The following is a 22391-nucleotide window of genomic DNA, read 5'->3' as shown; positions in this document are numbered from 1 at the left end:
CTGACAATTTCAAAGCTGTTAAATAAAGAGTCAGATTTTCTATGAGAAAAAAATCAGAATTTAACAGATTTGAAATTATTCACAGTATGAAAATGTTTCGGATTATTAAAATGAGAATGCTTTCAGATGTTAAATGATAATATCAAAATAAGACCTCTGATAGAAAAATATTGCATATATTATTGATGACAGTTTTGAACACCACTAAACAATATAGTTATACATGTATTTATTTTTGACAAAACAACATTGTGTATTAATGGTTAATTTCTCATACAGATATAATGACACACAATTGGATTATTATTTTTATGTCATTTTCAATATTCATTATGTTTTTCTCTGTAACAATGAACAGTGTCACTAGATTTGATCTTAACAAACATATTTGTGTTTAAGTTTTATTTTCAATGTACAAAAATTTAATCATAGTGGAAATTTGAAATAGAAATTGTGAAAAGGCATGGTATGAATCAGCAATGATTACAACATTGGTAAAACAAAGTCTAGGATTTCCTGAAATTTGTTTATGTATATTTCCTGACAAAGTTCAATATGAGGTGTCATTTATAAACAAGTAAAGTTATTTAACATAAAGAAAGTTGAGAGCTGTGAACTTTTTAAACTCATACCCAATACTAAATGGGAAACATTTTGAAAACATATGAATGATTTACCATCACCCTTGTTGAAAAGTTACAAACAGTAAAGATATCTTCAAGGGAGATAATTAAAACATTAACAAATTATCTCCCCTAACACAACACCCCCTAATTTCAAGCTTTAAGCTTGTTTTTCAAATGCTGTTTAGATATGCCATTTGGTGCTTTCTTGACAAAGCCATTTTTCTTGTGATTGACAAATAATGTTTCTTCTTCGCTTGAGAAATCAGATTCTGAGATCATCACACTGCTGTTCTGTGTTTTACCTAAAAATAAAAACATTTCATATGTATTGTACAGTATTTATAATACAATCAGAACATTTCTTTTTAATTGTACAGTATTTGTTGTACAATCGGAACATTTCTTTTTAATTGTACAGTATTTATAGTACAATCGGAACATTTCTTTTTAATTGTGCAGTATTTATAGTACAATCAGAAGATTTCTTTTTAATTGTACAGTATTTATAGTACAATCAGAACATTTCTTTTTAATTGTGCAGTATTTATAGTACAATCAGAACATTTCTTTTTAATTGTACAGTATTTATAGTACAATCGGAACATTTCTTTTTAATTGTACAGTATTCACTGTACACTCAGAACCTTTCTTTTTAATTGACAATGTACAATATATATTGTACAATTAGACATTTAATATCAATTGCACAGTAATTATTGTACAATAAGACATTTCATATCAATTGTACAGTAATTATTATACCATCAAATCTTTCACATCAATTGTACAATATTTATTGTATTATCAAATCTTTCATATCAATTGTAGAGTATTTATTGTACAATCAAATCAATTGTACAATCAAATCTTTTATATCAATTGTACAGTCAGAACATTTCATTTTGATTGTTGAGTTTTTATTTTGTACAATCAGAGCATTTTATATCAATTGTACAGTATTTTATTGTTCAATGTCCAAACATTTATATACTATGGTTAGAAATAAATCAAGCTCAAGATTTTTCTGAAATTGTGGAAATATTTAGGCTTAAACTCCACCAGACAATGTGTAAATAAATCAGGTTTTTAACAGTTCATTAGGAAAGAAACATTCAAGGAAAGTTTTAATGAATATGGTAATTTTTAAGGACTTCTGGATACAAAATGTCTACTTTTTTTTGTATATATGGCAACATCCATCTTTCCTAAGGAAAACCAAAAAAATCTTTTGGGTCAAAAAATAAAACTGGAGATGCATAAAGCCATAAGATATTAAAGACTCTTTTAAAGTTCAGTCGGGAGAGGTGGATGCATATAGTTTGATGTGCACAAAAGATGAAACAAATGAGTAACGAAATGGTCAGTATATAACATAGCTTCCAGATGGGTTGATAATTCATATTCTGTTCCAGGCTAAGGCCATGACAGTGAATTTGTATTCACAGCAAACCATCTTTTATTTTATAGTAATTGAAACCTCTAATTTTTAAAGATATTAAAAATAACAAAAGTTTGAGGAATACTTTATTTTCTTTCTTGAAATATCATTGAAATCTGTACATTTGTTATGCTGTACACACAGAAATTTATGCTTGCATTTATTATTGCAAATCCTTGTCCTCTGGCAAAAATGTGAAATCTTAATTAAATGATTGTGATAAAACTTTACGAAGGAAAATTACTACTGAAATTATGAATGCAAGTTTCTACAATTGTGAACACGATACGGTCACATTTTTTGCATTAACAAAAAAATTTACAATTTCTGAATTAACAGTATACAGATGTATTAACATTAAAATATCCGTTAGTAAAGAACATGCAAACTGGCATAATTAACATTTCTAAATATCAAATTCAACATAACAAATAACAGTTTGGATGCTCATAGAAAGATGACTTACCAATTATAAATTGCCTATTTGTCACTCAGATCTTCTAAATAAAATATTGTTTTTTTAGTTAGTAACGGTATAGATATACAAGTTAGATCCATGATATTGATTTGGAGCATGAAGGAGGGTCTGGATGGAGGATACAGTATAGAGAGATCCATGATATTGATTTTGAGCATAAAGGAGGGTCTGGATGGAGTTTTACAGTGGGTCCGAGGACACAGTTATCGTCCTTAGTTTTCGTTGTCTACAAATATAGTCCCTAGTGTAGACAGTGTATAACTTGCAAATTTTTTTCATACACATTCCAAATTTATTTTTTTATATATATGCATGAAATATTAAGTAAGGGGATGAATTACATGTTAAAAAAATTTGGTTGCTGAATCTTTATGTTAAGTAGTGATTTGGTTCAGTTAAAAAAGTTAACATAGAATTGTCAATATTTTGAGTTAGAGTTTGTAGACTTTTCTATAATTTTGATATTATTTGTCCCAATAGTCGTACACTACACTGTAAAAATCTTTTTGAGATAGAGCAGGTGCGATTTTTTTAATTTGACTTTATTGTCTAAAAGAAATGCACTACGAAATAACTGTGTACTCGGGCCAGTATAGAGAGATCCATGATACTGATTTGGAGCATGAAAGAGGGTCTGGATGGAGTTTACAGTATAGAGGGATCCATGATATTGACTTGGAGCATGAAGGAGGGTCTGGATGGAGTTTACAGTATAGAGCGATCCAAGATATTGATTTGGAGCATGAAAGAGGGTCTGGATGGAGTTTACAGTAGAGATATCCATGGTATTGATTTGGAGCATGAAGGAGCGTCTGGATGGAATTTACAGTATAGAGAGATCCAAGATATTGATTTGGAGCATGAAAGAGGGTCTGGATGGAGTTTACAGTAGAGATATCCATGGTATTGATTTGGAGCATGAAGGAGCGTCTGGATGGAATTTACAGTATAGAGAGATCCAAGATATTGATTTGGAGCATGAAGGAGGGTCTGGATGGAGTTTACAGTATGAAGAATAATGATCCAAAAAAATACTGAATAGAAAATTAGCAAAAATATTAAAGAATAGAGAATAATAGGGTGCAAAAGTATAAAGAATAACTGTGGAAAATAAAAGAACTGGTTGGTGAAATACTTCCAGAATAAAGAAATCATATAATTACAGAAAAAAATTAAGAGTAAAATCAGGTGCATGAGAATTTAACAGAATAAGCATTATTTTCAAAGATAAAAAATTAAAAAAAATCCCCCAAAAAAAAAAGAATACAGAAATTAAGGACCCCTATCCAGACTCTCATGAAGGAAAGCTGGTGTTTCAAAATGATGTGTATCTAGGTAATGTTGGTCATCCAGTAAATGAAGTAAAACACATATAAAACAGAAATTATGTGTCATAAAATTCCAACAAGAATTGCATACATTTATGCTGGAAATTGTTACAGATAAAGTTGCAGGTCAGAAAGTATCAACATTTTTATTTCTATAATTGGCAAAACAAAAATCAAATTCAAGAGGAAGAGAGGGTTATTCAGAACAACCAGAAACAACTTTGTTTTCCTTTTGGCCTTAATATGGCATGCTAGAAAAGGAAACTTAATTTTATCACTTCAATCCACCTTTTCAGAATATAATGCATTCTGGGTCATATTTTCAAAATTGTACACCAAAACATTCTGATTGGTTATCAACATTCTACACAATGGGAATTCAACTAATGACATAGTGTTAAATATTTTTTTGGGTACAAACAATGAAATTACCCATAGTCCTTCTGAAATGGAAAATTTGTCAACATGATATTGAAGGGAAGCAGTGAAATGAGAGAGGGTCAAATATGTGAACATGCAGTTGTTTCTTTGTGGATACATATCTGTGATTTTTAGTAAATTGCAACAGCCATTTAATTCAGACTAATAGATACAGCCAATCAAAGGCATTGGATTCCTAGAATTTAATTCTATGGATGCTACTACTTACATTTTAACTTTTAACTTCTAAAAAAATATTTCAACTTAAAAATATTTCGAAATGAACTGTAGATTCATTACTATTCGTGGGATACCAATTTTCGTGGATTTCATGGGTACAGGTGATCCAAGAATTTACATGTTCAACGAAGAACAAATTTTGCATAGGCTTATTTATATGCAGGCTTCTATATGAAATCATATATTCACAAAAATAACAAATGTTTCCTAAATCCACAAAAACTGGTACCTATGAAAATAAATAAATACAAAGTTATCAGTAATTAGTGCACGCAAAGCCTGTAGTTGAGATGAATCATGCATATATTAAATGAAGCTCCAACTTATGATCTGTGCATGTAAATACATGTTATTAAAGTGTCTGATATTAGCAAAGTCCTGAATATGCTTTTGTTAATGCTAAGGAATTTTGTGTTTTATTTCCATTTAATAAAATTGCATTATCATCACCATGATACACATTTTAAATTGACAATATTAAAAGAGTCAGGTTTTTAAGAAAAAAATATGCAGCATGCGACAGAAATAAATCATATGGATCATAATTGTGTGTGTTTACATGCTATAAATTCAGAAATTTTGGGATGTTTTTGTTACTGCCAAAATTTTGATGGAATAGGTCTCGAAAAGATAATATATTAATTTTAAAATCATTACTTGTATGTACCATTTCCTGAAATTGCAATAATTAATCTAGCATTTGTGTGCAATGATCAACAATGGTAATAAAAGAGGCACACAAAATTCAGAATTTAACAGTCTATATGTAATTATGAGAATAAGCAATAAAATTGAGAATGGAAATGGGGAATATGTTAAAGAGACAACTACCCGACCATAGAGCACACAACAGCCGAAGGCCACCAATGGGTCTTCAACTCTGCGAGAAAATCCCGCACCCAGAGGTGGTCCTCAGCTGGCCCCTAAATAAGCAAGCTTGTATTTACCTTTAGGAAGAAGTTTGATTTCATCTTTATATTCACTGTCTTTTAACAGAGAATACCTGTGTCTTTTTTTCGTCCGCCACCTAAACCTACATCTAATAAAATATATAATGTCATTAAAAATATCATATTGGTTTAATACATATAGATTCTACCACTGCATCGAGTGTGATACGATATTTATCCACTCGAGATAGTTACATTTTCAAATTTAAAACGCGAGGCTTGATGAGCGTTTTAAATATTTAAAATTTAACTGTCGAGAGTGGATAAATATCGTATTACACAAGATTTGGTGGTGGAATCTGTTTCTCTAACGATTTTCAAACAATATGCAGGCAAACTTTTTTTGTCTTTTCGAATGATCTGTAAAAAGATGTGTTCTTTCTATGTGACGTCATCAGGCATGGTCGCCTTTTTTCATGCCGTCACAATAGGAAATTCAGAGGAAAGCAAGTAAATTCGACGTCATAATCGGATTTTAACCAATGAAGAACTGAGATCAAACGAACCACACGTTGATTTAATTTTTTTATACAATGGGTGCAGAAGGGGATAAGTTGACGAAGAATTAGAGAAATTAAATTCCATTTACAAAAAGGAATAATAAATACTGTTATCAAAATATTGAAAATTTGCTCTAGATTTTGAAGAAGCTTCTGGCCAAACCTTGTAAAATTGAATGAAAGGTGAACAAAAACTTTACTTCAGATTGTATCTAAATCAAGATAAAATAATATCAATGGCAAATGATTTTTGCTTATTGCTGACCAGAACAAATTAACCATTAATACAAAATGTATGTTATGCAAGGTAGGTCATCTAATATAAAGGGAAGGAAATTTTCAGACTGACAGGCATTACAGGAGTTCAGTTTACACAGGTTACATTTATACAGGGGCTGGTTTAACTGCATTTTTTATATAAAGGTATTCATGGATTTACTTTCTATCTTCAAATAAATTTTAATTTGTAATTGTCTAAGAGGTCACTGTTCAAAAAGAAAATATCTTCTAAAATTATACCATTTCTATTTATAGATTTACCTTCTATTTTTACACCAACAAATAAAACCCCACACTATTGCTGTGATGGCTACCACTATAAGGAATGTAACGATAATAAAATATAATATACTCCAATCTGAAATAATAAGTATGTTATTAGCTTCATAAATTTTACAAATTTATTTTAAAAAAAAATGGATATCAAAGCACAGAGAGCACTATGTGACAGGTTATAATACAAACAGTAATCAGTAAACTTGTCATCGGTTGCTGTCTGTCATATTTTTTTTCATAAATCAGGCTATTGATTTTTATTGTTTTAATTGTTTCAAATTTTGATATGTTCCTGCTTTTTATAGTTGACTGTCAGTATAGGTTTTGCTCATTGTTGAAGGCTATATTTAGTTGTTAAAATTGGGTTCATTTGGACTCTGTTGTATAGTTTTCTCATTAGCAATCATACCACTGTTCCTTATTTCATATTTCAAGAAAAGGAATTTCAACTCAAATGACCAATTCAGTAATGCAGCCCTTGTCCTTGTTAATCATGTCTGAACCAATCAGGAAATCCAAAACAGGGACTTTTAAAAGATATAATTCTGCATTGAAGTACTGTTATTCTCAGCAAAAATCAATGTAAACCTTCCCAACAGTAACATTTGTTTGTTGGAAACAGTAAAAAAATCAAAGTATTCACAAACATGAAGTTGGTATCTGACAGATCTGAAAAGTGCTCACATGTGTCAAGCTGATGACAAAATATGAAGTCATTAAATTCAGTAGTTTTGAGAAAAGTGTGCCACAAATATTTATTGGTTGAAGGTACAGATCGCCAAGGTGATTGCAATATAGCGTACACATTTTGTGTGGAGTATAATTTCTTTTTTGTATGTGTGTATTTTGTATGAAAATATACATGTTTTCCATTTCATTATCTTAAATCATATTAATGAAATAATGCTACATACACTGAAAGCATATTGGCAATTATGAAAATGTTTAGAAATATGTTTTTCCAAGATTGACAGGTGTTCTAATAAAAAGTAGACAAATAAGTTATTGTGAGATAAGAAGGTGCTCCACATTAAGGAGGATTATACATACCACAATTGCTTTCATCATGTAATATTAAAGTTTTTAAGAAATTTTCCATCCAGAAAGCATCACAGATACAGTTTCTATTCTTTTTACCACAGTGACCATGACCTGAGCAATTGTTTTGACAAACTAGAAAAGAAAAAACAAATATTACAAATTTCATTGACTTTTATCCAAAGTAATAAAGAGAAAAAGAAATAAAAACATTTCCTGGATACTTTTTCCCGTAAATTTTCTAAAGTCTGTATACAAGCCTATACAAAATGTATACTTCTTTGAACATTTAAATTAGTAGTTTACATATTCCCAAAAAATCCATGAAAAATTGTACACCACAAATTTTAATGAATCCACAGTATTTCAATTAAAATGATTTGCATAAATTTATTTGCTTTTATTAACTTTTTTAATACATTATCAAAACGACTGACAAATGGGGACCTGTCAATTAACATAACAGAATTTACTGTGGTTAAAAACTACTAACAATTAGAAAATATTAAATAAGGTGAATTTTTTTCTAAAGTTAAGAACTCGCATGTGTGTCCCATCACAAAGAAATAAATGAAAATTATAACATAAAAAAAAACCTTTAAATTCTTAGAGATATTTTCCTAATACTTGTAGTTTAAAGGTTTGGTTGGCTTGCTTGCTTTGTTTGTATAAATGTTTGCTCAAGCATTGTAATTAAGATTGACATTTGAAATCAAAAGATAGGCGGGGCTTCAGCTTGTATACATTATACTTAAATATTATTGAATGTTTAAAAGTACAATGCCGAGTATAATGTATACAAGTTGAAGCCACGCCTATCTATTGATTTCAGATGTCAATCTTAATTACAATGCTTGAGCAAACATTTATACAAACAAAGCAAGCAAGCCAACCAAACCTTTAATCTACAAGCATTAGGAAAATAGCTCTTAAGTTCTTATAATTGGATTACACAATTTTGTCACATGCATAAAGGGTTCCTGATGATGATAATTAATTATTTCATCACTTTATATTTGGTACATTTAATTATGACCACCTACATGACTCATACAATTACTTTACTTACTAATTGTATCTATATTTATAACTTGATAGCTGAGTATTTGATTGCCAGCAGATCTCAGTTTCTCACTCAATAACTTTTTAGTTTCTGCACCATTTCTGATTTCTACAGCATCTCTGTCATGATCCTCCACATGGAAATACACCTTCATCCTGAAACACAGATATATACCATATGTGATGAAATTAGATGAGGCTACACTTGTAATACTCTACGTCAACACCTTTGCTGGCTTTATGTTAGACTTAAGGGGAATTGATAATTTCAGGAGAGATAATTTTTTAACATGATAAGTACCAATTATCAGGTTTAATGCATGTTTGTATTGTAAAATATCAACTACCGGTACAATTTCATAATATGAAACCTTTTGTTGAGGGACCAAAGTGAACATATCAAAAAGGCTTCACAGTGTGTCAAGCAGCTGGTTAGTTAAAGTACCAAAGTGATGAAAATCTGATAATTGATTATCCCCATTGTATTTCCATGTTTTTCTAAAAAGAAATCATGGATTTTCTTTTTTAATCCTCAAACAAGCTAGGACTTGATAAATTAAGGTCAAACTTATAAACTTCACTTCAAACATTATATAAATGTTGGTGATAAGTCTAGTTCAACGTTAATAAGGCCAGGTCAAAGCATTTGACATAAAAAAAGCCAAGACATGCAACTTTATGAAGAGCTGACCAGAGTGATAAAGAAAAATGGAAGACTGATTATGAATGTTCAACATCCAATTTTTACTAATTTTGTTTACAGTGATGTTGCAATAAAGAATTCTAATCACAGGAATAAAAATCTCAAAAATAAAGCCTTTTATAGCTTGCTATGAGGTACATGTATTGGTTTTGCTCATTGTTGAAGGCTGTAGGGTGACCTATAGATGCTATTTGGTAACATATCTTTTATGCATATATTTCAAAATGCATATTGAAAGCCAAGTTATGCAAAAGTATAATAAAAATGACCATACAAGCCCAGAATTACCTCTGTTTTTAAACTGTCAGATTTTATTACAAGAAGGTTAGGAAATTTTGTTACAGTAGAGTTGGAAGAACTTACAATGAACTAGATGTCTCTCGCTCTCCCTCTAAATGATCCAGAATTACTGTAAATTCAGAAATTTTTGTGAGTTTTTTTTTATTGGGTATAATGCGATTGGGTGAGTATCACAATAATAAGAACTTTCTGATACATATGTCTGTATGCAGATTTTCTTGAAATCACAATAATTAAACTCACATTTTTTTACTGTTCTTCAATAATCTCAATAATAAATGCATGCAATAATTTATGAATTTACAGAACCTCTGTTTTAACATTGTCAGATTTTAATACAAGAAGGTTAGGAGATTTAAATACAGCATTGTTCAAAGTACTTACAATGAACTAGATGTCTCTCCCTCTAAATGATCCAGAACTACCTCTGTTTTAACACTGTCAGATTTTATTACAAGAAGTTTAGGAGATTCTGATAATATAGTACAGTTGGGAGAACTTACAATGAACTAGATGTATCTCCCTCTGGATGATCCAGAACTACCTCTGTTTTAACACTGTCCGATTTTTTTGGTAACATTATCAACTTCCTCTGTTTTTAAACTGTCAGATTTTATTACAAGAAGGTTAGGAGATTTTGAAACAGTAGAGTTGGGAGAACTTACATAAACTAGATGTCTCCTTCTTTAAATGATCCAGAACTACTTCTGTTTTAAAAGTGTCAGATTTTATTACAAGCAGGTTAGGATATTTTGATACAGTAGAGTTGGGAGAACTTACAATGAACTTGACGTCTCTTCCTCTAAATGATCCAGAACTACCTCCGTTTTATCACTGTCAGATTTTTTGGGTAACATTAACAATAACTGACTCTGTAGATTTTCCTACAATACAAATATTTAAATGACTAATTGAAAATTGAACTTTATCTGAATATTTTTTTTTTATAGCAAACAGCATATAATACTTTAATATGGTAATTGTTTGAAGATTTTATTAATGTCAGATTTAATACTAAAATTGACCGATGAGATCATTCTTAAAGGATCTAATTAAAGAATTACTTCAAACAAATTGTCAATTGTTATAAATATTTGTTTTATTCACAAAGATAAGTTCCTCATAATATAATACATAAATAAATTCGTAAGGGGTTCCATGGAACCCTGTGTCTCGCCTGCAATTGCTGCTGTCAGTGTTAAAGTGTAATGTTGACTTAAAAAGTGAGTCCATTTATTAGTAGAATACAGAATTTATAAAAAAATTCAAACTTTTTCTTAAGATGCTATTTCTTGGTCTTGAAGATTAGCTTCTGTCCAAGTTTCATAACAATCCATAAAGGTTTACAAATTTATCATGTCAAAAAAATTTAATCCCAGGCTGTCTGTAAATGTTTACTAAAAATAAAAAAAATATGTTTTTAAAGGTTTGCTTCAGACATTATCTCTTAATCATTAAAAAGCTTCTGCAAAAGTTTCATAAAACTCTATGAAGGTTTGACAAATAAATTGAAGTGTAACAAACTTTAACCTCAGACTGTATCTACTTGTTAACTATAATAAAACTAAGTCCATTTATTAGCAAAATACAGAAAAATGAAAATAAATATTTTTTGAAAATTTTTCTCTTTCTGGATACTGTATTTTGGTCATAAACAAGCTTCTGTCCAAATTTCATAAAATTCCATGTAGGTTTGACAAAGTTATTGATGACTAAAAAAATATTAACCACAGACTGAACCTAAATGTTCACATGTGAAGCAGGATCTACTTACTCTTCCAGAGCACCTGAGATCAACCCCGGTTTTTGGTGGGGTTTGTGTTGCTTAGTCTTTAGGTATATCTATGTTGTGTTTTGTAGACTGTTTAAGGTGGTACCTAACACTACAGGGAGATAACTCTGTAAAAATCAGCTAAACGTTTTAATCACGTTGTATTGTTAAGGAAATATTAAGCTTCTCAATGATCAAAACTAGTGTTTGTCAAACTGCTATATAACCAGTGAAATTTTTCTGATAAAGTGGTTGGTTCAAATTATTTGAAATTTTTATATTTTTGTCAAAGGGTCAAAGTAAACATTTTGTCAAAATTTTAGGAAAATTAAACGAGCCAAATTAATATTAGTCAAGGTGTTGGGTACCACCTTAAGTTTAAATATTCTTTTGGTATCCTCTGCCTCTCTTTTTGAAATTTAATTTTTAATTGTGTATTTACTTTCAGATATCTTTCACAAATTCTATCATATATAAGTTTTAGTGCTTATCTACTTTTATCGTATACTTACTTTATCTTTCTCGGTGAACTGCCTGATATCTGTATCTATATCTAATTCTATCATATCTTCTTCATGAGGATCTGTTAAAAAGATAAATGTACTGAATATAATTACTAAAGTCAGTTTTGTTGAATGTCTGTGAGGTATGTTTACACAGTTTTGGCTGCTGGATTCCAATTATTGTCAGGTTAGCCAATTATGTCTGTAGGGGTTGCTCATCCAATTGCATCAATAAAAACAACTGTAAACAAATACCATATAATTGGGAGGTTAAGCTAGTTATAAAACCAGGTTTAATCTACCATTTTCCTTAGAGAATGGCTGTACCAAGTCAGGAATATGACAACTGTTTTCCATTCATTCCATTGGTTGATATATAGTTGAGCATTTTATTTTGTCAGGTTTTATGGACTTGCCCCTTTTTTAATTTACCTTGGAGATTAGTATTTTTGTAAATACTTTTTAACAGTTTGCTGTTTTTTATTATAGAAAACAAGAAAAACTAAAAGGGAGGAGGTATAAAAAGAGCCATTATTTTGTCCCTGAAATTGAAACAAGAGAAAATTTATTCACGCCTTTAAAACCTGTGTTTATTTTATTGATAAATGAACAGGTTTATAAATTCTCGACACTTTAGTGCAGAAAGGATACCTGTGATGTCACTATGACATCATAAACATATTGAAATAAGTATTTGACCTAAAATGGCTATATCTCTGTTTGCCTTTTGGTCATTTTTAAGTTTTTTGCTTTGTCAGTTTGTTATCAACACAAACAAGCATTCTGTGAGTATTGCATGGCAATACATAGTCCCCTACCGGTTAAAAATTCATTGCATTGGAACAAAATTCTAACTTGATCTATAACTTGTCATGGTGTAAACTATATAACAAATATCAAGTCAATATCTTCAAGCATGACGAAAAAAGTGTTGAAAACTAATTATTTAAGTGAATTTTTTAAGTCAAAGGACCATAACTCTGCACAAAATCATCAGACCGGAACAAAATTCGAACTTGATATGTAAATTGTCATGATCAAACAATACACCAAATATCAAATCAATATCTTCAAGCATGAAGAAAAAAAGTGTGGAAAACTGATTATTTTAGTGATTTTTCTAAGTCAAAGGACCATAACTCTGCACAAAATCATCAGACCGGAACAAAATTCGAATTTGATCTGTAATTGGTCACGATAAAACAATACACCAAATATCAAATCAATATCTTCAAGCATGAAGACAAAAAGTGTGGAAAACTGATTTGCTGGACTGACGGATGGACAGACGGACGGAGTGCAAACCTAAAGTCCTCATCGACTTCGTCGGTAGGGGACTAATTAGTACACCATGAGAAACAATGAATCCACAGAAAATTGGTAGCATACTTACCATCTCTGATGAGAACAGATGCAGAATCACTGGAGGACAGACCCTCTGCATCTAAAACAGTCAACTTGAACGTGTAACGTCCTGACACCATATTAACTAACTGTAATACTGCCTTGTGATCTGAACCATTTAAAGGATCCTGTTAGGTAAAATAAATAATACAAAATGAAAATAGAAAATCAGATCACTTTACGTCTGAACTATTTCAAGAATTCTTTAAAAAAAGGGCAAAAAAGGAAATAAAATGGAAATACCAAAATTAAATGTTTCAGTAGAACTACAGCAGAACTTCAGGGTTTGTGTTTAGGTTTCTTTGATTGAAAGTTCCTTTCATTTAAAACAATTATATAATTCAACTAAAGTTCGAAAGTAAAATCTATCTAGCAAGTTTGATGCAATGAAATCATTGTTATTCTGATTGAAAGATTTCCATCGAAACCGCTTTAATTTCTTGTTTTTCAATATTTCCATTGAAAAATTTACCACATGTTTTACATACCCCAGCTGCCAGACTTGTTGGGTCCCTGGTCCAACTGTACTTAACAATTCCTTTATCATCAGATGATTTGGACCCGTCTAGTTTTACAATATCAATCGGCAACATTAAGATCTGATCCTCTCCTGCATTAGCCACCGGTTTAGAGTTAGGATCTACAATAAGTACAATAATTAGGATCTACAATAAGTACAATAATTTGAAGTGTAAACGAGTACAACAAGCAATGGCCATTTGGACCTATTAAATTACGTTTTATGAACAAAGGTTCATACATAAAAGTAGAAAATTTCATGTGTGATGCCTCCATGTTGTTTATTCCTGTGTCCTCAAATTATCAGATTGTTTTGGCACTTTACTGTAATTTCAAAAATATTAGAGATGTTTTTATTATTGTGAAAACTGCCATAGGTGTTTATTTTTAAAAAACGACTGTGAGTGGTCCTTAAAACAGGTTTGACTGTACTGTTATTGTAAAAACATATGGGAAGAGCATAAACACATTGTCAAGTGACATTTTTTCTTCCATGTTTTGGATGAAAAAAGGAAATGAAACATGTAAGTTTTTTTAATTTACTGAAAATATTTTTGTACTCACGTTCCTTCACATTTACTATATGGTTGATTACAGAACTTGTTCCTTCAATGTCTTTCACAGTCAATACAAATATATATTTTCCAACTTTTACAGTCCCTGTTGCCTTGGTTACAGCTGATTTTGGGTCTTTTATGTCTAATCTACTTCCTGCGACTCCACTACAAAGTATATGTAATAAGAAAAATACTGACTTATAACAATGCAAGGATTTTCAATTTTTGTTTGATTATTTTTATTAAAATTTTATTTTCTGTTTTTTTTTTCATAATTATGCCAAGTGATATTTGTTAAAAGATCTTCCATCAATGCCAGTTCTGTTGAGGACCAAGTTTAAAAATTCGTAAGGGTTCTGCGGAAACCCAGTGTCTCGCCTACTTTTGCTGTTAGTCACAGGCTCAACAAAAATGGGGAAATAATTATTAAAAAATTTCCTCAAGATACTATCTTTTGAATGTAAGAAGCTTCTGTTCAAGTTTGGTAAGAATCCAGGATGGTTTATGAATCTAATAAATGTTTTAAAAACTTTAACTGCAGACTGTATGTAATGTTAACTGGAAGAAAAACTAAGTCCATTTACAAGTTATATACAGAAAAACAGGAAATTTTTTCTTACAAAATTTCCTTCTAGATACTAGCTTTTGATCATAAACAAGCTTCTGTCCAAGTTTGGTACAAATCCAGGATAGTTTAAGAAAGTTATTAAAATTTGAAAAACTTTAACCACAGAGTGAATGTAATGTTAACTGGCAGAAAAACTATGTCCATTTATAAGTAAAATACGGATAAACAGGATTATTTTTTTTAACAAAATTTACTTTTGAATACTATCTTATGATCATAAACAAGCTTCTGTCCAAGAATGGTACAAATCCAGGATAGTTTAAGAAAGTTATTAAAATTTGAAAAACTTTATCCACAGAGTGAATGTAATGTTAACTGGCAGAAAAACTAAGTCCATATATGAGTAAAATACGGATAAACAGGATTTTTTTTTACAAAATTTACTTCTGGATACTATCTTATGATCATAAACAAGCTTCTGTCCAAGTTTGGTACAAACCCAGAAAAGTTTAAGAAAGTTATTAAAATTTGAATAAACTGTTATCACAGAGATATGTCTCGCCTTTTTGTAATTTTGAAAATGCAAATGTTGAAATTAAAATAGCAATACTTTAACATGTTACATAAGTTATGCAAATAATCAAAGTCAATGAACCATGACTGAAGGTACATCACTTAACAATCTCCATGGAATGAGATGTGCCAATGCTAACACAACTGCTTAACTTGTAAACCATGTAAAAGTTTCAAAGTCAATGAACCATGATCAGGGGTGGGGCTATATAATCTCCATGGAAACAATACTTGCAAATGCCAATAAATTTGCATACCAAATATCAGTGACTTAACATTAGCAGTTCATCTTAAACTGATCTAATCACAAACTAATACATGTAAACTAAGCAAAAGTTTCAAAGTAAATAGACCATGACTGAGGGGGTGGGGCTAAATATTCTCAATGGAAATGAGATGTGCTAATGCTTATAGAACTGAACACCAATTAACATTGGCCTACCACTAATGGTTCCCCTTGAACTGACCTAATCACAAACTATTACATGTAAACTTAGCAAAATTTTCAAAGTCTATAGACCATGACTAAGGGGGCAGAGCCAAATAATCTCCATGGAAATGAGATATGCCAATGCTTATACAACTGCATACCAAATATCATTGACCTTCCACTAGTGGTTCCCCATAAATTGACCTAATCACTAACTAATACATGTAAACTATGAAAAGTTTCAAAGTCAATAGACCTTGACTGAGGGGGCAGGGCCAAATAATCTCCATGGTAATGAGATGTGCCAATGCTAATACAACTGCATACCAAATATCATTGACCTACCACTAGTGGTTCACCATGAACTAGACCTACTGTGGATTCATTTATTTTCGTGGGTACTAATTTTCGTGGATTGAGGAAAACTCACATGTCCGTGGATATTTAATTTCGTGGTTTTGCCGAAGTCTGCAAACAAGCCTATAAAAAATTTGTTATTCGTTGAACATCTAATTTCGTGGTTCACCTGTACCCACGAAATCCACGAAAATTGGTATCCAACGAATAATAATGAATCCACAGTAATCACAAACTAATACATTGTTGATGCTGCCGCTGCCGATGCTGGAAACAGCATACCTATGTCTCGCTTTTTGACTCCGTCAAGGCGAGACAAAAACTTTAACCACAAAGTGATATTTGTGGACGCCGCCGATTCCGACGGAATGTAGGATCGCTATGTCTCGCTTTTGCGACAGAAGTCACAGTCTCGACAATAATAAACCATCCACTTCCCAAGACACAACTGCTAGTCTTAGGTCATTCTAGACAGAACTTGTATAATTTACTGATAGTTGGTGTTAAATGCCACTTTTAGCACTATTGGTTATATCATGGCAGTCATTTTTGATTGGTGGAGGAAAGCTGGAATACCAGGAGAGAACTATGACCATTGTCAGGAAAACTAGTCGACCATGACTGTAGTCAAACATACCTACCACTTGTTAGATCAAAGAAGAAATACTTACCGGATTTGTTCCCAGTTATAATGAGTGATTCCTTTGTCGTCTGTGCTGTTGGAAGCATCTAGGACAATACCATCCAAGGGGAGATAAACAGTCTTTGTTCCACCAGCATCGGCTTTGGGAGGATGATTCACATCTAAAATATTAACAAAACTAAGGGATATAAATTGTCTTGTACAAATAGCACTGGTATCTAGTGGATTAATTACATTTGAAATAATATTATATAAGACATAGTGCTCGCCTTCTGTTGTAGGCCAGGCATATAAACAAACATACATGTGAATAAAAAGCATTTATAGCTTTTAGTAAAAGACCTACATATATCAATATAATATTAAAACTAAGGGGAGATAACCTCAGGTGTTTGTATCTTTTTTTACTGTTGAGATTATTCATTTACAATCTTGGTCAGTAGATAAATTACTGGCAATCTTGGAAGTGTTTTGAGCCATAGTGATTCCTAATGGAGAAGAGTGCTGCTTTAAAATGTTATTCTGGTCATTATTACAGACTGCAGAAGTCATGTGATATCCATAGATTTAATTTTGTCAACCCAGTATTTAAATTGCACATCAATATTTTTGTCTCCCATGTTTCTATGTATTGACCCTAAAAAAATTGCTTTTTCTTATTAGACAGCGTAATAACCATTTTACTAGTGATAATTCATACCAATACCATCATTTTTAAAACTGTTACACATAGGTGAAGTAAACAACTCTTAATTCAAAACACACTTCAAAACTTAATTGTTTACAATGCTGTCATAAATTAGCAGATGAAAGTTTTATCATACGAAAAACAAATTTTGATTAGCTAATTTTCCCTGTCAAAATTTTCTCCTTTCAGAAAAGTACAAATTTGGAAAATGACAAATTTTTCATGTAGATTTTTTTACAAAATCATGATGTTGCATTTGGGACCAGGGGTTAAAATATTTTTTTTTAAAGTTTTAATCTCAGTCTAAGTTGGAAGGTACATGTATAAAAATATACCTCATGTTCTGCAAAATTCTTGCTTGTTATCCCTTTCATATTACAACAGCGTAATTTGTTGTTTAATTTCTTTAACTTACCTGGTTTGACAAACACATGTACTTCTGCCGATGATGTCTGCCCTGCTGCATCTGTCACTTTTAATGTAAAGGTATAGTCACCTTCTTGTAAGTTAGATAAATGTAAAAACTCTGACCGCACACCCTGAAATATAATGTCCACTAATTTGTAATTCACTTTTTCACCAAAATATTTTAATCCTCAATTCTAAAAGTGTAGATTTTTTTAATCTGATTTCATGCTATGTAGCTTAGATTTTACACTCAAAGATCTTGCAGTTCAGTTCAACTGAAATTTGGCTGCAAATTTTTTACATTACCTTTAATTTACCTTTAACAGTGAACATATTTCATATTACAAAAATAAAAACTTTCAAACGATTTAAACTCTGGGGGAGATTTAAAGAAATACTTTATTCAAGTATCTGAGTAGTGAATTTGCACTGAAGTACTCAATCTTCTAAGCCAGTACTCATTGCCTTTCCTAATAAATATATATATATATGTGATGTGTTATATGTATAAGACTTACCGTCATGTCAGCTGTCAGTTTGTCATCAGCTGCCTTTATCCATTCATACTCTGCTATGCCTTTATCATCTGTACTGAGGTTTCCGTTAAGTATAACTGAGTTCTGTGGAAGATGGATAACTACATCAGATCCTGCATTAGCTTTGGGTGGATAATCCGTCTCTGTTGGAACAAAGAGAAACAGATTTACAAATGTAATCTAACATCAAAATATTGTTTGTATTACTGTGGATTCATTTATTTTCGTTGATGTTATATTTCGTGGATTGAGGAAAAATCATATTTTGGTGAACATTTGATTTTAGAGTTTTGCTGGAGTCTGTATACAAGCCTACATAAACTTTGTACTTCTTTGAACATTTAAATTCATGGATAGCCTTTAACCACGAAATCCACAAAAATTGGTATCTCCCGAAATAAAAATGAAACCAGAGTTTATCAATATGTAAAGATTGACTTTTTATTATGGAAGTGGTTTTAGTAAATGCTGCATTGCATTATAACTCAAAATTCTTTACTGATATTAAACTTGAAGAAAAAATATCAGTAAATATCCAACGAATTACAAAATAAAATAATAAATTGTTGCACTATGAGACCACTGAGGCGGTTGCAAATTATGGAGTAGATGTGTATATTAAGTCAACATTTCAAACATAAATATATAATTGGAAAAAAACTATCACCTGAAGGTAGCTTGTGGCATGGTATTAAGGGTTGTTTGGTTGCCGTCTCATTGATATATAACCACCATCTCCCTAATTGAATGTGTATAATCATTTTTATTAAATCCAACTATTCACAATATAAAATTTATAAAAGATAAAATAATTCTTTAATATTACTCTGGAAAAGTACAACCACCAACAAATTATCTAACAAGAATGTGTCCATAGTACACGGATGCCCCACTAGCACTATCATTTTCTATGTTCAGTGGACCGTGAAATTGGGGTCAAAACTCTAATTTGGCATTAAAATTAGAAAGATCATAGCACAGGGAACATGTGTACTAAGTTTCAAGTTGATTGGACAGCAAAAACTACCATGACCAAAAACTTTAACCTAACTTGACCAAAAACTTTAACCTGAAGCGGGACAGACGGACAGACGAAAGAACGGACACACAGACCGAAAAAACATGATGCCCCTAGGTGAGGTATAATTTACCTCTTGACCACCAACCAACCCTTTCATACAAAAATTTCTGAAACTGACTTCACATCATCAAATTTGTATTACCTTTAATCACTGTTACATTTGCTACTGTAGAGTTGCTGGCACCATCTGAATCTGTAACTGTTAGTCTGAAATTAAATCAATCATTTTGTATCTAAGCATATTGTGTGGTTTCAGTGACCTATAAAAAAGTATTCAGATTTGCCAATTATCCATTGTTTGGCCTTTATTATCATAAGGAGACCAAATCCATTATTGCATACCTGCCAACCCTCCTGTTTAGAGCGGGAGACTCCCGCTCAAACAGCGAAATTCCAGAAATCTCCCGCTTGCCCTTCAGCTCCTGCAAGGGATTATAGAATCTCCCGCTTTCAGATATTTTAACCCAGAATGACCCTCGTTTGTAATTCTCTGGCTTTTTCATTACTGTCAATAGAAATAAATAAACTGTCGGCGATCATTTGAAAACTTTGGTCAGTAGTTTTCATGTTCGATTTATAAGTAATAGAAATTCATTTCTGCTATGTCAACTCCAACAAGATAGAGGTCTTTGTCTGGACCAATCGGCAGTGTAAAAAAGAAGAAATAGATAACTGCAAATCGAAATGTCAAGCAGACTGAATAAAAGATTTTTTATTTATAAGACAAAGTTCACCGACACTTGGCAATGAATCTTCATTTTGCACATCATGTTTAATCAACTTTTCGGTTTCTTCTGGTGGTCTGTACCACGTTTGAAAGCATGCTTAGTGTGGGTCTCACAACAAAATCAAAATATGGAATGTTATGAGTTATGAGACTCAGGGGATTGAAAAAGGCAAAAAAAAAAAAAAAAAAAAAAAAAAAAACACCTTGTATAGATTATAACCATGAATTGAAGAAATAAAGTATATCTTTTAACTCTTATTGGTGTTTTGTAGATGAATAAATAAACAAGTCACATATTTAAATTGAAAATTTCGTTTGCGCAAAATCTCCCTCTTTGAAGGTTTTAGAGGTTGGCAGGTATGTTATTGGCAATATAGGGCTATATTAAACTAACCCTATACCTTACTCTAACCTATATCTAACCCTTACATATCTGAAACCTAACCCTAACTAACCCTTATCCTTACTCTAAAGTAAAGGGTCCCCTGAAGTGACTTTGGGCTAAATTTGTCATTTACCAAATGTAGCAACTTCTTGTAATGTGTAAAGTATTGCTAAATACAATGTTATATTAATTTCAGATACACCACTGTTGCAATCTGAACAAATGTCTGTTATCCATGAATTTCTAGTAGGAAATTGTCATGGTTACAAGGACTGTTTTTCCATATTGACATGCTAACTTACTCAAACATGTAAACTCCTGGAGCCAGATCTTTCAAGGTCAACATGGCTGTATCATCCTGTAGATGTTGACCTTGTAATGGACCACTTTTCTCCTCCCAGTGATACTTCACTATTTTATCATCATCTTTACTATCTGAAATTAAAAAAATATACCAAATGATCCTACTATCATTTACTGTAAATTCAGAAATTTTTGACTCTATTCATTATTGTGATTTTTGAAGAATGCTGCATACAAGTAATGCTATAGAAATAAAAAATGTGAATGTGAGTTATTGTTTTTGCAATTTCTATTCCGTCTTATTTTCGCAATTAAAAAACATTGCAAAAATTCTTGAATTTACAGTATTTGTAGGTAAAACTCAAGATACAATATCTGCATTCTTCTGAATGATCAAATAATTTTTTATTGTAAATAGGTTCATTCAAGAAATAATTTGCTGTTGAAAAATGGCAGAATTCAGGTCAAACTTTGGTCATAGGTATGTTGACTGCTTCATGTGTAGTTTTCTATTTGGCATCAGAATTATTATGCAATAACCTACATAACATAGACTAGAATACAGTAACCTACATAATCCATCAATTATATATATATATTATAAGTTACAGTGAAATACCTGAACCGTCAAGTATGGCTGAGTTAGGGAGTTTAACCTCTTGGTTCATTGGTTTGATTACTGCTACAGGTGGTGTATTTTGTCTGGCAGCTGAAACAAAATAAGAAATTGTATAAAACCTAATTTGGTTTTTAAAATTATCAGTCAGTAGGATAGGATAAATTACAAATACAGACTTTTGTATATAGCATTATTTCTTAAAGTCTATGAATATTTTTTCTACAGTTAAATTCCCCCTATATTTCAATCACATGTACAGAAGCAAACTGTCCATTACTTAATGTAAAATATGGAGTTACTCATTTAAAAAATTTAATAAAATTGAAATTGAATAATTAACAAAAGAAGATATGTTGGAAACATCAATGAGATAGCATTGTACACTATCGGGTTATATCGTGACATTAACCTAGTCTTCTCCTAACTAGATTGGTTTCTCAATAGCATGATTACCTTATAACCACCCGCCCTTAACTGCTGTAAATTATCTGGTAATACTGAGACATTAATAAAGGCTATCCTGACTAGTACTGTCCTTTAACATTAATACCACTGCTCACAACAACCTACTATTTCCCTGCTGTATATTACATTTTAATACTTAGAAGTTAACATAGGCTATCCAGACTGGTGTGGTCCTTTAACATGAATATCACTGCTCATAACAACCTACCATTTCCC

General features: G+C 31.2%; 1 protein-coding gene across 7 annotated transcripts in view; it reads right to left on the bottom strand.

Annotated features, from left to right (window-relative positions):
- Positions 1–212: 212 nt before the first annotated feature.
- The window catches only part of LOC127723448 (dyslexia-associated protein KIAA0319-like protein), a 60474-nt gene continuing 38295 nt past the window's right edge, over positions 213–22391 (bottom strand). For 6 of the 7 annotated variants that reach the window (XM_052230073.1, XM_052230077.1, XM_052230078.1 and 3 more), the window contains 16 exons: positions 21711–21800; positions 21091–21223; positions 19819–19883; positions 18578–18738; positions 18067–18190; positions 16992–17124; positions 14400–14557; positions 13805–13956; positions 13306–13444; positions 11922–11992; positions 10419–10522; positions 8643–8791; positions 7586–7708; positions 6521–6617; positions 5478–5569; positions 213–928 (listed from right to left, as the gene is read on the bottom strand). In XM_052230073.1, coding sequence (XP_052086033.1) covers positions 777–928; positions 5478–5569; positions 6521–6617; positions 7586–7708; positions 8643–8791; positions 10419–10522; positions 11922–11992; positions 13306–13444; positions 13805–13956; positions 14400–14557; positions 16992–17124; positions 18067–18190; positions 18578–18738; positions 19819–19883; positions 21091–21223; positions 21711–21800 — 1943 coding nt within the window. In that variant the 3' untranslated portion in view covers positions 213–776. Of the gene's footprint in view, positions 929–4519; positions 4537–5477; positions 5570–6520; positions 6618–7585; positions 7709–8642; positions 8792–10418; positions 10523–11921; positions 11993–13305; positions 13445–13804; positions 13957–14399; positions 14558–16991; positions 17125–18066; positions 18191–18577; positions 18739–19818; positions 19884–21090; positions 21224–21710; positions 21801–22391 lie in introns of all 7 variants that reach the window. The other variant, XM_052230076.1, reaches the window with a different exon arrangement.

Source organism: Mytilus californianus, unplaced genomic scaffold (genome assembly GCF_021869535.1).
Source record: "Mytilus californianus isolate M0D057914Y unplaced genomic scaffold, xbMytCali1.0.p SCAF_13, whole genome shotgun sequence".
In the NCBI taxonomy this organism is placed as follows: domain Eukaryota; kingdom Metazoa; phylum Mollusca; class Bivalvia; order Mytilida; family Mytilidae; genus Mytilus; species Mytilus californianus.
The sequence above is the reverse complement of the archived record's forward strand: the minus strand, read 5'-3'. Positions and strand labels throughout refer to the sequence as shown.